The 16,392-nt window shown below is 57.4% G+C and overlaps 1 protein-coding gene and 2 long non-coding RNA genes across 8 annotated transcripts in view; 2 read left to right on the top strand and 1 right to left on the bottom strand.

Annotated features, from left to right (window-relative positions):
• Positions 1-205: 205 nt before the first annotated feature.
• TMPRSS6 (transmembrane serine protease 6) overlaps positions 206-16,392 on the bottom strand; it is a 50,314-nt gene continuing 34,127 nt past the window's right edge. For all 6 annotated transcript variants that reach the window (XM_084955403.1, XM_084955404.1, XM_084955401.1 and 3 more), the window contains 8 exons: positions 9,467-9,612; positions 8,995-9,093; positions 7,916-8,029; positions 6,470-6,586; positions 5,956-6,124; positions 3,942-4,213; positions 1,509-1,645; positions 206-1,005 (listed from right to left, as the gene is read on the bottom strand). In XM_084955403.1, the coding sequence (XP_084811529.1) occupies positions 847-1,005; positions 1,509-1,645; positions 3,942-4,213; positions 5,956-6,124; positions 6,470-6,586; positions 7,916-8,029; positions 8,995-9,093; positions 9,467-9,612 (1,213 nt within the window). In that variant the 3' untranslated portion in view covers positions 206-846. The remainder of the gene's footprint in view (positions 1,006-1,508; positions 1,646-3,941; positions 4,214-5,955; positions 6,125-6,469; positions 6,587-7,915; positions 8,030-8,994; positions 9,094-9,466; positions 9,613-16,392) is intronic.
• On the top strand, positions 707-3,693 carry LOC146403130 (uncharacterized). The gene is made up of 3 exons (XR_014803073.1): positions 707-1,037; positions 2,818-2,911; positions 3,490-3,693. It is a non-coding gene; the product is annotated as an uncharacterized LOC146403130 (long non-coding RNA).
• On the top strand, positions 10,856-11,868 carry LOC102159397 (uncharacterized). The gene is made up of 3 exons (XR_002343907.2): positions 10,856-10,994; positions 11,358-11,442; positions 11,714-11,868. It is a non-coding gene; the product is annotated as an uncharacterized LOC102159397 (long non-coding RNA).

Here is a 16,392-nt window from a genome sequence, read left to right as displayed (position 1 = left end):
CCCGTCACTTGTCCCAGCCCTCACTCTGACCTGAGGGTCACCAAACCGTTGCCTTCCTGGGACTGCCTGGAGGGCACTCCTACCCCCACTGCCCCACCTTGGCCTTCTGGACACTTGGCCAGGGGGCTGAGCAGATAGCAGGGTCTGTTCAGTCAAGGGCCTGAGGTTGGCACCTGGGGCCCCATTTAATCCCCAGAGCAGCACCTTGGACAGATGGCTTTATTCCACAGGGCAGCTGAGTTCACCTCCAGGTGAGAATGGGCAGCGAAGGCCCGGGGAGTGGGGGGGGCGGCGGCGGGGGGGGGACCACGGACTAGGGCTCCCCACCTTTTGGCCTGCAGTGGTGGCTGGTCCACTTGGCTGTCTCCAGGGCTCAGAGGGCCTTTCCTACAGGGGCACCTTCCTTTCACCCCTCAGGTGGGGCCAAGGGCCTCACAGGCTGGAAGCGGGCCTCTGGAAGGGATGCCCTCCCAGCATCCTCCTCGTGGGGGCCGGGGCGGGGCTCAGACCCTCCTGCCAGGACCTGGCAGCCACGTGATTGCTGTTTCACTCTGCCCCCCAAAGTCAGCGGTAGGGGAAGGAGAAGAGCGAATCGGGAGGGAACAGGCTGGATGGGAACGCCCCCAGCCAGGCCTGGTGACCATCCCAGGCCCTCGGGGGAGGCCAGACCACCAGCTGATAGCCCTTTTCCCTCCTTGTGCCCCTCTGGGGCAGATGACCTGGAGCAGGCCCAGGGACAGGAAAGATGCCATCTCCTGTCCCCTCAGGGCCCTGCCACCCACAGAATACTGGCTTCCCCTGCTCTGAGTCCAAGAGGTGGGTCCCTGCTCTGCAGGGGGCAGTGCCTCAGGTCAGCACCTGCTGGATCCAACCAATCACTCCCGTGATGCGGGTGTAGACACCAAAGTAGTTGGGCCGGCCGCAGCCCAGACCCCAGCTGACCAGCCCTGCCAGGAACCAGCGGCCACTGGGCTCCTTGCACACCAGCGGGCCACCCGAGTCGCCCTGGAAGAGGAGGAGAGACGGGTCATGACAAGGTAAAGGCACCCCCTTCCAGGCAACAGTCCCCACTGCTGAGGATGTTCTGAGTGACAGCGAGAAAGTCACATCCTCTTTGGAAGCCTCTGACACATGGAGGGAGCCCAATCCAGCCCAGGGTGGCCTCCAGCGGGGCATCGTGGCCGTGTGGCCCCACGCCCTGCCCGGCTCTGCCTCCCTTCTGCTGGCTCTTTCCAGTCTTTCTGCTGGGTCACTTGGGCCAAGTGCCTTGCAGCGGGCAAGGAGCAGAGCTCAGACCAAGCCTCAGGCCTGCCTACCTCGGGTCTCTTCTGACCTGGGGCCTGCCACCTGGGACAAACCTCTCAACCTCCCGAGGCTCAGTTTCCTCATCCATAAAATGGGGCCAGCCAACCCCACCTTGCTGCGGGCTGCTGTGAGCGGAGGCACAGGCCCTGGGTGACATGAGCAGCGCCCTGTCTCTCCCGTCCCTCCCGCCCCCTGGGAGTCACCTGGCAGGCATCCTTCTTGCCCCGGCGGTAGCCGGCACACAGCATACGGGGGGTGACCTGGTAGCGGTAGGCCTCGCTGCACAGGTCCTGCGGGATCAGCTGCACGTCCACCTTCTGCAGACCGTTGCTGGTGGGGCCTGCCCGGCGGGGCGGAGGACAGAGGTGAGAAGAGCCTTCGCTAGTCCTTGTGCACCTCAGGTGTCCCCTTCATCCTCCTGCTCTGCCCACCCTCCCCCACTCGTCTTCTGCCTGCCATCACCCCGTTCTGGCTCCTTCTCCGAGGGGCTCCTAGGGGCAGAGCCCCCACCCAGAGTTTATCTGGGCTAGTGACCTCCTCCAGCTTCTCCCTCCCTCTTCCTCCTGGAGGCCATTGGGCAGCCTCCTCTCTGCTCTGTGACAGCCCTGGGGGATTTTTCCAGAACGTACATCTTACCCCTCCCCTCTCCCCTAAAGCTTGTCAGCATCCCCCCACTGTCCAGGCAGCACTTCTCGCGAGGGCTGCGTGTTAGCATCCCCAGGGAGCTTCCATATACACGGCGCCCAGTCCCACCGGAGAGCTGGTCTGTACGGCCAGGGAGGGGCCCGGACAGCGGTGCTTTTCTCAAAGACCTGAGGCTTCAGTGCAGGTCAGGAGAACTGGCTCAAGATCCTCACGGTGGACTCCGAGGCCCTGCCTGCCCTTCCGGCCCATCTTCACCCAGACCCACCTGCCCCCGCGTCCCCTCTGGTGCTAGGTGATCCTAGGGCTCCCTAGGTTGACACCTCTGCTCTTACCGTAAATGCCTTTCCCCTTTGAGGGGACACTGCTGACCGATCCTCCAAGCCTCAGCTCAGCTCACCCCCCGCTGCCTCTGCCCATGGCCCTCCCCAGCCGTGTCAGCTCTTAGCACTGTCTTTCCCAAGAGGGTTCCCTGTTCATCTCAATATCCCCTTTGTCCAACGTGATGCCTGGCAGAGAGCAGGTGCTCATAAATGTGTCGTTGAGGAGTTCCTGTTGTGGCTCAGCAGAAACGAACCCGACTAGCATCCATGAGGACACGGGTTCAATCCCCGGTCTCCCTCAGTGGGTTAAGGATCCCGTGTTGCCGTGAGCTGTGGTGTAGGTCGCAGACGCGTCTCAGATCTGGCGTGGTTGTGGCTGTGGCTGTGGCTGTGGCGAAAGCTGGCAGCTGCAGCTCTGATTCCACCCTTAGCCTGGAAACTTCCAAATGCCGTGGGAGCGGCCCTAAAAAAAACCCAAAAAAAACCAAAAAAACAAAAACTGTGTGAAAGAATGAATGAGTGAGGGAACCGATCCTTGCCTTACCAGGGTTCTCCATTATCCTCTTGGACAAGTCACTTTTCACCTGAGCCTCAGTTTCTCCATCTTTAAATTCTTCTTCAATCCTGCCTGCCTCCAGACTGTAAGTCATGGTTCACCTTTGTTGAGCCCCCACCACGAAGGGAGCAGGGCGTGGCTATATGTACAGAAGTAAGAAGTGGCCTCCGGGGGTGGCCAGCTCCAGTCAGTTTAGGAGGGAAGGGGAGAGAGCCGTGTTTCTGAGAGGCAGGAGTACAAACAGCTGGGGCTCTGAGCTCAGACAGTCCTGGGTTCTAGTCTCTGCTCCAGCCTTCTCTGGCTGTGTGACTCTGAGCCACCGCTAAATGTCTCTGAGCCTCTGTTTTCGCATCCTTAAAATGGGGCCCATGATGACCAATAAGGAGGGTTATTGGATGGATTAAATGACATCATGTTCCCTTAAAATCTAACCTCGATGTGGAAAATGTTAATAAGAGCTTCAGCCTCCCCTCAACACAGACACATACCCCTCCACCGTCCCGCTGTCCAAGGAGCAGAGGGCTGGAGCTGGCCCTGAGCCATGGGATCCCTGGCCTGCCCCATCACTCCACACACACCCCCAACACAGCCTTCCATGACCTTACTTCTCCTAAATGCCCTTCTGGGTTTGGGGGTTTTGTTTTTCTTTTATGTCTCTTTTAGGGCTGCACCTGCAGCATATGGAGGTTCCCAGGCTAGGGGTCCAATCAGAGCTGCAGCTGCCAGCTTACACCACAGACACAGCAATGCCAGATCCGAGCCGTGTCTGCGACCTACACTGCAACTCACCGCTCACGGCCAAGCCAGATCCTTAACCCACTGAGAGAGGCCAGGGATCAAACCCACGTCCTCACGGATGCTAGTCAGGTTAGTTACCGCTGAGCCACAACAGGAACTCCTTAAATGCCCTTCTGGAAGGAAGGGATGGGTGGGGGGTTGGGGGTGGGTAGGGACCCACAGCCCCCATAATAAAACGTGTTCTGGGAAATCCAGCCCAATTGAATCCCAGGACGAGCAAGCTTTGGAGCCCCCAGACCCCTTGCCTGTTCTGCTCCAGGCTCAGAAGCTGCCTAAGGGCGGCCCATCCTATCTCCCCTGCCCGCAGTCCGGCTCACCGCCCTCACGCAGGGCGCCCCAGCCTGTAATCCAGCAGTGCAGGCCCGGCTCGAAGAAGTGGGAGCGTGCAGGCAGGCAGACGGGGTGCACGGCGGCCGAGCGCACCACGGGGTGGTCCAGCTGCAGCAGGGCCACGTCGTAGTCGTGACTGTCCTCCTCGTGGTACGGGTGCAGGAGCAGGCGGCTCACCTTGAAGGACACCTCGCCTGGCCAGCGCGAGCTCTGCCACACCTTGCCCAGGTACACCGTCCACAGCGCCGGCGAGGCCATGCTGGGGTGGGGGGGACTCCTTCAGCGGCCACCTCCCCCATCCCAGCCCCATCCCTAGGACAGCCAGCCTCCCCACCTGGGACATCGCCCCCCACGCCCATCCCTGTCCTGCCCTGGAAGGCCGGCAGCTGGTGGTACCCTGGAGCCACCTGCCTGGGTTCCAGCCCCAGCTCCATCCCTCCCTAGATAAGTGTGCACCTCTCTGGGCCTCAGCCACCCCACCTGTGAAATGGGGCAGCATCTTCCACTCATATGTTCCTAGGGGATTTCTTTTTTTTCTTTTCAGGGCCGCACTCACAGCATATGGAAGTTCCCAGGCCAGGGGTCAAATTGGAGCTGCAGCCTACACCACAGCCACAGCGACATGGAGTCCTTACCCCACTGAACAAGGCCAGGGATGGAACCCACATCCTCATGGATACTAGTAGGGTTCATAACCCACCAAACCACAATGGGAACTCCGGGGACTTTAATAAGAAACTAGCACAGGAGTTCCCGTCGTGGCTCAATGGTTAATGAATCTAACTAGGAACCATGAGGTTGCGGGTTTGATCCCCGGCCTTGCTCGGTGGGTTGGTGATCTGGCATTGCTGTGAACTGTGGTGTAGGTCACAGGTGTGGCTCAGATCCCCGTGTTGCTGTGGCTGTGGTGTAGGCCAGCGGCTACAGCTCTGATTAGACCCCTAGCCTGGGAACAGCCCTAGAAAAAGCACAAAGACAAAAAAAAAAAAAAAAAATTGGCACAGTGCCGGGGCCCAATCAGTACCCCTCTCCTTCTGTTCCATGCACTTTATAGAGCAGCTGGGACCCCCAGCCACCCCAAGACCTGGTCCTAAGGAACAGGGGGTGGAAGCTGAGTGTGGAGGACTCAGCAGAGACTGGGATGAGCAGACCCCCGGAGGCCAGGTTGGTGTCTGGGTCTTTCTCTACCTCGTGGGCAGTAGGGAGCCAGGGATGGGGTGAAGGAAGCCAGGTGGCCAGACCACACCTGGAAGAAGCACCCAGGTGCCCGGGCTCCGGCCCCCCAGGGTGACCCCGGGTGGCACTGGCCGCGTGGACAGGCAGTGGCTGAAGATGTGTCCGGAGCACTTAGAGGACCTGCTCTGTGGCTTGGAGCAGGAGGGGAAGAGGAGGGGGTGCCCTGGGGGCTCCAGGCCTTTGGCTCCGACTGCGCAGACCCAGGTCACAGGAGGAGGTGGGGAGGAGAGAGGCCGGGGCCGTGTGTGCTGGGGGCGGGCCTGGGGTCCAGGACATGGGACTGCAGGTGGAGAGGAGGCACTACCAGGCCACCACACAGATGGGGACGATGTCTACGGGACGGGGTGAGATGTCCCTTCTTGTGGGCTTCTCTGCACCTCCTCCCAGATCACAGGCAGGCACGCCTGGAGGAGCGGGGTCACACAGTTCTGTTCTCTGCTGTACCCCAGGGTCTAATGCAGCCCCTGGCACGTACTAAGAGCACAACGAATACTGCTGAATGAATGAATGAGCACACGAATGAATCACAGGCCCAGCGGAAAGCAGGGTACCAAAAGTGGAGCACAGAGAGGTTGAGCAATATCTCCAGGGCCACGGAGTATGTTTATGGTGGAGCCCCGACTGAACCCAAGTGGCGGCCAGTCTGAGGGGCTTCTCCGCCACCCCACCCTTCCCTCTGTCTGCTTAGATCTCAGACACACTGTACTCTCCTGCCACGGCCTTCCCTGCCCCACCTCTCATGGCCTGTGTCCCTGTCCCCCTCACCTGTCCTCCTGGAAGCAGTGGGCAGCTGTGATCACCCAGCGGTCAGCGATGAGGGCCCCCCCACAGATGTGTCGGCCCCGAACCTGGAGGCTGGCCTGCCACGGCCACTCACCCTCGGAGGACACGGCCCCGCCCACGATGCGGCCTGAGGGGCCCTGGAGGCCACAGTCTGGGGGTGGTGGGGGGGAGCAGGGATGGACAGAGGGGGAGGGGCGGGAGAGAACCAGTGAGCAAAGGACACAGCAACACTGCGAAGGGGGGGGGCATGGAGAAGAGCAGCAGAAAGAGAAGAAGGGAGCTGGAGGAGGAGAATGAAGGCGGGAGGGAGGGAGGTGGCCGGGACCCACGAGGGGGCAGAGGCGGGGTCGGAAGAGACAGAGGGACAGAGGCCAGCTCTTCCTCCAGCTCCCCTGCTCCTCGGTGGGGGGCCCTCCTTCCCTCCCACACTCGAGGGCCCAGCAGAGGAGGGGGGGGTCCTGCCCCTCCCATCGAAGCCCCCAGGTGTTGGGCTCACCGCAGTGCTGCTCGTCGGAGCCATCCCTGCAGTCGGGGTGCCCGTCGCACTGCGGGTTGGGCTTCTTCACGCAGCTGCGGTCCTCACACTGGAAGGTGAAGGTCCCGCAAGGCACCCCTGCGATAGAGGGGGTGGGGGCAGGGCGCAGAGGGTGGGTCCCTGAGCCCGAGGGAGCCTCCAAAACCAAGCCCGGGGAAGACAGAGCCTGGAAGAGGCCGGGAGGTGACTGGGGAGGGGTCTCTTGACCACACTAATGGGTGTCCTGAGGCTCCTGTAGGGTCCCCTAGAGGCAAGCCACGTCCCCTCCCCACCCCTCACCCCCTCAGCCTGGTCGGTTGAGAGCGATGCTTCCCTCTCAGGCTGGGGCTCCTCACCGCAGGGTCATGCCCCCCCAGGTGTGGTACCTGAAGGCAGTCCTGTGCCTCCACTTTCAGACCAGCCTCCCAGAGCAGGGCTATGCCTCTCCCATCAGACTAGGGCTCCCCGCTTAGCCTGGCACCCACCTGGCCCCCCACCTGCTCCTTACCGTGAAGAGCTCTCTGCTCCACCACCCAGCCTTCGCCTCGTCTCCTTTCCTCCTCTATTTAACTTCTATGTCTCCTCAAGGTCTAGTTCAAAGCCCACCTCCTCTAGGAAGCTTTCCCAGCCTGATCTCCTCCTCGCCCTCCAGTCTCCCTATGCTCCTGGACGTGATGTTCAAAAGCCTTTGGGCCAGAGAGAGTCACCCATCATTTTTTTTTACTATCAAATAATCCCCAGAAGGCTGAGACCACATCTCTGGTATCTTTGATTCCATTTCCTTAGTCTGCTTCGCGCATCCCTGGGTAGCATGCAAGTGAAGGTTGGTTGGTCAGATGGATGGATGGATGGATGGATGGCTAAACCTTGGAGGCTCAGACAGGAGATTGGGCAGACCAACAGATGGGTGGCTTAATGGTCTGGTGGGAAGACTGACAAGCAGCTATGAGGGTGGATGAATGAGTGGATGTAAGGGCCAGTGCGCAAAGATCACTGGAATGGATGCATGTACATCTGCATTCATGGATGCATGGAGGAAGGATGGAACAAAGGACATGTATGGACAGGGAGTTGGGTAAATCAGTAAATGGATCGATTGGTGGTTTAGTGGGTAGAGAGAGAGGTGGTTCGACAATGGGTGAATGGGTGAGTGGAGGTATGAATCAATGGTCAGACAAGGTGGTTGGAGAGACCAGAAGATGGATAGATGGGCAGGTGGGTGGATGGATGGATGGATGGATGGATGGATGGATGGATGGATGGATGGATGAACAGACAGATGGACATACAGCATACTTATAGATGGGTTGGTAAGTATTTGGACCAGAGGGCAGAAACCTTTGCAGGAGAAGCATGCAGAAGGGCTGGGCTCTCTGGCTGAGCCCATTCTTTATTCTCCCTCTAGATACCGGCCATACCCTGCCCTACCTTCCTGGCACTGCTCTTCATCACTCCCATTGAGACAGTCGGGCTGCCGGTCACAGACCCTGGACAGTGAGATACACGTGCTGTCCTCTTGGCACTGGAATGTGGCTCTGCAAACTGCGTGAGGACACAGAGAGGGGACAGGTGGGAGGAAGCCAGAGGCAGCCGGCTGGGACTTTGTGCTGCCTGGAGAATGCGTATTGGGTCTCATTTCGTCACGCTCACACATCTCTTTCTCAGCTCCTTTACACCTGAGTGTCACAGCCACCCCGTGAGATGCCCCATTTCATGGGTGGCAACAGAAAGGAAATGACTTGTCCAAGGTCACCTGGTTGAGCCAGAACTTGAAGCCAGATGTTCTGGTTTCAAATATGAGGCACCTCCCCCAGCATGAAGGCACGATCAGCCCAGAGGCAGGCACATCTCCCTTCCCTCCTGCTTCTCTCCCCACATACGTAAAACTTTGCTGGGATGGGGTGAGCTGGGGAGATGAGACAAGAACAGGCTTCCCTGGTGGTGACTCTGGGGGCCAGAAACCAGGATTCAGAGGAAGAGGTAAACATCCAAGAGGGTCCTGGCTGGGGGGCCATCAGGACCCTGAGCCCCTTCTGCCAGGGCTGGGCACAACCTCAGGAGGAGTTGGCAGCTCCAGCCTGAAACCCTAGAGTGGAGGGTAGGGATGCCACTCAAAGGAGAGAGATGGAAGGTTCTCTCCTTGGCACCCTGGGCCTGCCCATCCCAGCTTCAGAGCCTTCTCCTTCGTGGTCCGACTCTCCCTCATGTGCTCTGTTCCTTCTTGGACGGCTGGATGGACAGAAGACTGGGCGTGATGGCCTGGTGGCCAGAAGCCCTGAGCAGGGAGTCAGGACACCTGGGTCCCAGCTTGTCCCTGCCACTGCTCCACGGGGTGGCCCTGGAGAGGCCCCTTGCCCACTCTGTGTTTCCATCTTGCCCACGGAGAGCGCCCTGCTCCCTGGATGCGGCTGGTGGGAGCTGTCCATGGTGGTGCCGCTCTCGAAGGGGTGGGCTCAGCGCAGTGCAGACGGATGTGGGGAGAGAGATGGGAGTGGGGGGCTGCTCACCGCAGTTTCTCTCGTCCAGGCCGTTGGGGCAGTCCTTGACCCCGTCGCAGGCAGGCACACAGAGTCCATTCACAGAGCAGAGGAACTCTCCGGGGCAGGCTGGACAGGGAGGGCGCCATTAGGACACACGTCACCACTGAAACACGTGCAAACGCGTCGCATCTGTGTGCTCATGTGTGTACCCACGCGCATGCCTGTGTACATGGGCCACGTGGACATACATGTCTGGGTACAGGCACGCAGCATACAGGCTGGTATGTATGAGTATGTACATACCTCGTGGACACGCATGACTGCTGTGCACACGTGGGCACACACAAAGCTGCATACGTTTGTGCACACATCCGCACAGGCACACTCACACACTCCTCTTGCCAGCTTCTCAGTGCTTTCTGGGACAGGCGAGAGGCAGGGAGAAGCTGCAGGGGGTTTGGGGGTGCCCGCCCCGCCCCCCCAGTCTGCCCACACTCACGATCCGACTGGTTGTACAAGCTGTAGTGCACCTGCACGCCGGGCCCCGTGAGGGAGATCTGGGAAGTGAAGTTGATGGTGATGCCGGCGGTGGCCACCACGGGGATCCTCTCGGCATAGGGCTGCAGGGTGCGCAGGCCACACAGCCTAGGGGTGACCAGTGATAGACTCAGACTCAGGGCCACACGGGCTGGTCCAAGGGAGAGGACAGCCTGGGTGCCCAGGCGCAGACAGAGCAAGGACAAGGCGGCCAGAGAGGAAGGGGGAGCCACACCCTGACCCCACCCCCACCTCCTCTGTCTTGATTTCTCCCCAGGGGTGACGGCTCACCCCCAGCATCATCTAACAAGCAGCTTGGCTATGTCACTCCCCTGCTCAAAAGCCCTCAAGTGGCTCCCCATTGCCTGCAAGATAAAATTTCACATCTGGATTCCAGTCCCATTCACCTAGGAGCTGTGAGATTCTAGCAGGTCAGGGTCCTTCTCTGAACCTCACTTTCCTCCCTTATAAAATAAGGGAAATTACCGTCTCTGTTGACCTGACATCTGACAAAAGGCTCCAATGCCTCAGTAGATACAAAAGTCCTTGACAGAGAGTTCCTGCTGTGGTGCAGCAGTAATGGGCCTGACCAGTACCCATGAGGATGGGTCATTTCTGGCCTCACTCAGTGGGTTGAGGGTCTGGCATTGCTATGAGCTGTGGTGCAGGTGGCAGACTTGGCTCGGACCCTGTGTTGCTGTGGTGCAGGCCGGCAGCTGCAGCTCCGATTCAACCCCTAGCACAGGAACTTCCATATGACATGGTTGCAGCCCTAAAAAGCCAAAAAAAAAAAAAAAAAGTCCTTGACAAGAAGGGACGCTGCCCTGGTGCTCTGCGTGGAATGAGAAGGCAGCCTCGGTCTCCAGTCAAGCCTGTCCCGCCCAATGAGTAAGCCTCCACAGCCCTGGTGGCTTCCTTGTGACTCTCTGGCCATGAGGGAGGCACGAGTGCAGTGCTAATGGGCATCATCTTCTCCGAGCGTGGCCACACTCGGGTGGGCCCATCCCCCAGCCTCAGGAGCACACGTTCATCCCAGCCGGACCCCCAACCCCACCGATGATGCTCTTGATCCTACAGACCCGGTGGGAGACCTCGACAGACAGACAGAATACCCCCAGAGAGCAGGTAGCCATCCTAGCCATCCTCCCATCTCCAGGGTGGGAGACCCTGGGGCTCAATCCCCCCGTCATGTCTGGTTCCACGTCGCCTGGCAGAGCAAGTGGGTGTGTGTTCACGGAGCAGGCGCAGCCACGCCCCCGGAGAGGCGGAACCCTCCTCCGAGAGCAGCCTAGATTTCCCTGCCTTCCCCCAGCGGGACATCCTCACAGACCCGAAGGGGCGGCCCCCATCAGCTCATGGGAATGGCCCCACAGAGAAGGGAGTGTTTGCGCAGAGCAAACAGAAATGCCTTCATGGATGAGGGACATGCAGCCAGAACACAGGCGGAAAGATCTGCCACGAGAGAGGTGAAAATGCCCCCCGCTGAGAAGGTAGGAGGACGTCAAAAGAGCAGGTGGGAGTGCCCCAAAGCATGATGGGAGCCTCCCACGGTCGATACAGCATCCCATGGACTGGTCCCCTAACTCCTAGGGACAAGGTGGGGGGCAGAGACTTCCTCAGAACTTCTAGAACATGGCAAGCCCTTAATAGTTCACCTAATTAATCAATGAGTTAATCAATGAACCACCGAGGAAGAGCTTGGGGGTGGTTTTAACACCCCAAGGTGTTGGGGGGCGGGGCACAGCTGGACCTTCTGGTCCGGCGCCTCCCTCATTAAAATCCCGAGGCCTCGTTGCAGGGCATCTCAGCAACGCCACCCTGTGAGGAGGCATTGTTCTCATCTCATTTTTCAGATGAGGCTCTGGAAGGGACGTGCTGGGCTGCACCCGAATCCAGCGTCCGCAGGAGCCAGGAGGCTGCCCTGAACCTGCTCTTTGGGTAGGTAGGCTCCCTGACCCTCGAGGCCACCTGAGCTCCAGAGGCTGAGCGGTTAGGTTCCCCATGGGCCCCTCCCCCAGACCTGGCCTAACCTACAGCCTCCCCATACTGTCTGGCTGCAGTGGCCGTTTTCTTGCCCTCCTACCAATAAATAATTCTGGGGGCCCCTGGGGGTCCAAAGTAAAAATTATTTTTATGTATAGCAGAAATTGACACAACGTGGTAAATCAACTATAATTAAATTAAAAATTATTTTTATAATAATTCTCAGGTTTTCACCCTCCTTCTCCCACAAGGATAGAGTGGAATTTTCCAGAGACTACGTGATGTCTGATATGGTAACCCACTGAATGCGGAAACAGATGTGGGGAGATTCAGTTGGGGTCTATTCATCCAGTTATTAAAGAAAGTTGCAACAATGCAAAACGATGTTATTTTTCCTCACCAAATGTTTTTAGCTTTGGGAAATATATTTAATTTTTCATAAAAAATATCCTTATTATTTTAAATGAATTGATAAATGTTTTTAACTGTTCTTAGTTTTAATTTCTAATACTGTAAACATAGATTATAAATATGGTTTTCATACAGGTTAAAAAGTCTTTGGGGTGCTCAGTAATTTTAAAGAGTATAGAGAGTTTCTGAGATGGAAGTTTTTGAAAACGACCTAGACTCCCACAGGCCTGGGGGACCAGAGAGGGATAAGGTGCCACCAGGGGGCGTCCCTGAGCAAGTCTGGCCTTTATCCTTTTAAAACTAAGCAGGAGTTGAGCTGCCACTCGGCAGGTTAAGAACCCAACTAGTATCCATGAGGATGCAGGCTGGATCCCTGGCCTCGCTCAAGTGGGTTAAGGGTCTGGCATTTCCGTGAGCTGTGATTTAGGTTGCAGATGTGGCTTGGATCTCACGTTGCTGTGATTGTGGCACAGGCCAGCTGGTGAAGCTCCAATTGGACACCTAGCCTGGGAACTTCCATGTGCCGCAGGTATGGCCCTAAAACAAAACAAATGAAACAACCTAGGCAAACAAAGGGGTTTTGTCATTTGTTTGTTTTTAAAGTATTTAAACAAATGTCATTAAGGATTACTGTCCCCAGAGAAGTGCCCTGACGAGTGGACAGGGCATCTGGGGGCTGGGAATACTGGGCAGGGGGAAATACGGGACAGGTACATCCCTGAAGATATTTAAGGTTCGGGGGCCTGGGGCACTGTCCCCACACGGTCATGGAGAGAGTGTGGAGAGACAGGGAGGGGCCACAGCTGGGTTGGAGGGCATTGGAATGTTGATAAGAATTTGAAGCCTGCATGGTCACGCCAGCCTTGGCCGGGGGCTCTAAGGCACCAGCACCTGCCAAAGGGACATCTTTCTACTGGCATCCAAGAGAGAATTCCAGAAGCCATCTGTGGTTCAGCCTGGTACTCAAGAGCCTACCCAGTCTGGGTGGCATCTAGTTCTCACTCTGGAGGCCTGGGGCAGAATTGGAGATGGCAGAATTCCCGGGGCAAAGCCTTTCATTAACAGGAGCCAGAAAAGAATTCAAGGCAGAGGCTATAATCTGGCGACTTACGCTGAATCGCTCAACCTAAAGATGACCTGTTTAGTCTACGTGGTGTTAAAAAGTTTTGTTGTTGTTTTTTTTTTTCCAATGTAGTTGCCAGCTAATTTCATCTAATAATCTAGATTTTTGCATCTGAAAAATAAGCCCCAGAAACACTGGCTGGAAGTAATCAAAAGCTACCTGAATTAGGCAAGGCACATGTGGTCCAGCTAAGCAGGCCCCTCCCTCCCTCTCCCCCACGCAACCTGCTTCATGGAACTACGTGCTGGCCTGGCCCCTTTGCACATCTTCCTTTCTGGTTCCTGCTGCAGTGCCTTCTGGGAGAAGGTGTGCATCTTCTGGCTCTCCCATCCCTCCCCACCCACCAAATGTTGTCCGCTCCCCTACAGACCTTCTCCCAAGAGCACCAGAAGTCAGAAGGCTATGGAGCCCACCTCTCATCTCAGCTACACAGTGCTGGGAGTCTGAAGGCACGTTTTTGCACTGGGCCCTGCCTTGCGCCTTCTCACTTCTCTGGATTTGGGGAATTTTCCTTCTTGTTTCACCTGGACAGTAAGCAGTGACCTGGTCAACCCTCTATATCAGCAACTCTACACAGGGAGGAGTTCAAGAAAGATTGGATGGTGGGTGGATGGATGGATGGAAGGAAGGATGGGAGTTCCCATTGTGGCTCAGCTGGTTAAGGACCAACTAGTATCCATGGGGATGCAGGTTCGATCCCTGGGCTCACTCAGTGGGTTAAGGATCTGGCGTTGCCATGAGCTGCAGCATAGGTGGCAGATGTGGCTTGGATCTGGCGCTGTTGTGCCTATAGTGTAGGCTGGCAGCTGCAGCTCTGATTTGACCCCTAGCCTGGGAACTTCCATACGCTGCAGGTGCAGCTATTAAAAAAAAAAAAAAAAAAGAGAGAGAGAGAGAAAGAAAAGAAAAAGAAAGAAGGAAGGATGGGCGGTGTGGGCGTTTTTATGGATAGATGGATAGAAGAAAGGGTGGGTTGGTGGATGGACAGATGGATTGGATGCATAAATGGAAGGAAGGAAGGAAAGAAAGAAGGGTTGCTGGATGGATGGATGGTTGGATGGATGGATCAGTGGAAGAGGGGTGGATGGATCAATCAACGGATAGACATACACATTCCTTTCCCAAAGGACAGGCTAAATGGGGTGGAGGATCAGAGAAGGCAAGCACTGCAAAAGGAGGTCGGCAGTGTCTGACTTGGTGGCCAGAGCGGTGGACCTGAAGCTGCAGAGCTGAGGCTGAGCCTGGGATTTGCCACATGAACTAGCTGTGTGCCCTTGGGCATCTGACTCAACCTCAGCAAGCATCCATTTTCAGGTCGTAAGAGAGGGTGCCAGCTCCCTGGTGGGACCAGGTTTTAGGATATACGTGAGAAATGATTTCTCTGAAAACCAGCTGCTGATATCGTCAGGCTGTGAGCTCATTGCGGACAGCAGCTGGAGCCCCTCCTGCCACGTGGCCAGCACCCGGCAGTTCCTCAGGGAGCCCCTGTGACCGTCCAGGGGCTCAGGAGAGCAGGAGGGCCTCCCCAGAGCCAGGCCAGGCCTGAGGGGCTCCAGCTAGGCCTAAGGAGCCAATGGCTCTGCCTGTCCCCATGGGCAAAGTGGAACTGGTTGGGCTGATCACAAAAAAAGTGACATCACAGGGGAGGAAGCTGGCAGGACGTAGGTTCCCGGAAAGGGGGAAGCCAGTGCCGCACTGACACCCAGCTGGAGTGGGTTCTGCGAAATGGAGCAGCTGGTGGCCGGATTTCACGAGGTCAGGTCCCTCCCCCACTTCCAGGCCACTCAAAGGGCATGAGGCCTCAGCCACAGAGAAAGGGGGTAGAAAACGGGGAAGTGGGGGGATGGCAGAAGGGCTCAGAGGAGCGAGGTGGTGCGCCCAAGACACCTGCCAGAGGAGGGGGCCCAGGCCAGCCTCTCCTCATCACCATGCTGGCCCTGAGGCTGAGACCCCCTCTGCCCCACCCGCCCTCTGTGGCTTCTCACCGATGGCCATGCCGGGCCGAAGGACCGTGCCCTCCCCTCCCTGCAGACCCTGTGCCTGGAAATCTCCAACTCTTCCCCAGGCCGCTCATGTCTCTGCCGCCCACACAGGCAGATTTTCCAACAAATGCTCATTCAAAGAATTTCCCAGCAACTACATAGGATGATCATTATCAAAAAAAGATCATAACGAGAGGAAACGGTTTGTCCCGTGCTTACAACCTGCAGGCACACTTCTGCCTTTCCTTCCATACGCAGACACGGGCAGGAGCCTGGGGGCAGACGGACAGGGGGACAGGGGGCTCCACCTGGGAGCCCTGGACCCTGAACAAAGGTCTGAGAAGACAGAGGTGGGACTCCCCGGGCTGCTCTCAGAACGGAGGCCCTTCAGCAGGATGCCGGCGGGTGGCTGGGTATGCCTTGGCCAAGGGAGGGAACAGCTAGCACGGCTGCTCAGAGGCTCTGCTGGAAGGCTCCGCGCTGACGTGGACACGCATATGGGCACGGAGGCACACACGTGCCCGCCCATGCCCCACGCTCTGGATCACACTGCTTCACTCGGCTTTGGTTTCTCTAGTTACGGGCTGGGTGACTTCATTCAAATGCCTTGCCCTCTCTGAGGGAGCTCCGTGAGGGATCAGGGCAGCCATGATCAGCCATGCCACCATGTGTTGGGACCTGTAGGACAGCGTGGCCTCTGCTCTCCAAACAACACAGGGCCAGAGTCACCCCATCAGATGTCAGCCCCAAACAGCCAGGCCTGAACTCACCCCCTCAACATGTCTTCTTTTTCCTTTTAATCTCGGCCCCTGATACATTGCAAAAACCCTGAAAGCATGCCGACGAGTCAGCACACATCCCTGCCCCTGTCACCTTTTGTCTGGCTGCTGCTTTTCCATAGGATCAAGCGATAAGCAAAAGACATGAACTCAGACACCAAGCCTAGAGTCCAAGAATTCTGGAGTCCTAGGACTTTTCAAATTTAGTGTGTTGGAATCTTGGATACTCAAAATCTGTGAGACCGAGAAATCAAGAAGCTTGCATATTAAAATCTCAGACTCTGTTGGACCCCTAGGATCCAGGGTTGGAAGGGAGGGCAGATCTATTAGATAATAGATCTAATAAGATAATATTCTCATCAACATCCTCGGACCCCAGACGGGGAGGGCTCTCCCCAGTTCTGCAAGGCTACTCTGAGATGCCTTCTCTCTCCCCAAGACTCTGTCGCCCCACAAGAATGGAGCCAGGGAAGGGGGTCCTCCTGATGCCCCCCCTTGCCTCCCACATCCCTCCCACTGCTCCCCCTCATCTGCCGCCCCATTATCACCTGCCCCTGAGCCACTGTCTCTTCCTCGGTGGGATGCTCCCGCACGGCGTTTGGACACGGAG

This window comes from Sus scrofa, chromosome 5, assembly GCF_054392235.1.
Source record: "Sus scrofa isolate SSC_HxYL_T2T_F1_AM1 chromosome 5, Sscrofa_HxYL_maternal_Yorkshire_Landrace_v2.0, whole genome shotgun sequence".
Classification (NCBI taxonomy): domain Eukaryota; kingdom Metazoa; phylum Chordata; class Mammalia; order Artiodactyla; family Suidae; genus Sus; species Sus scrofa.
Note: the sequence above shows the minus strand (reverse complement) of the source record. Positions and strands in the feature narration are given on the sequence as shown.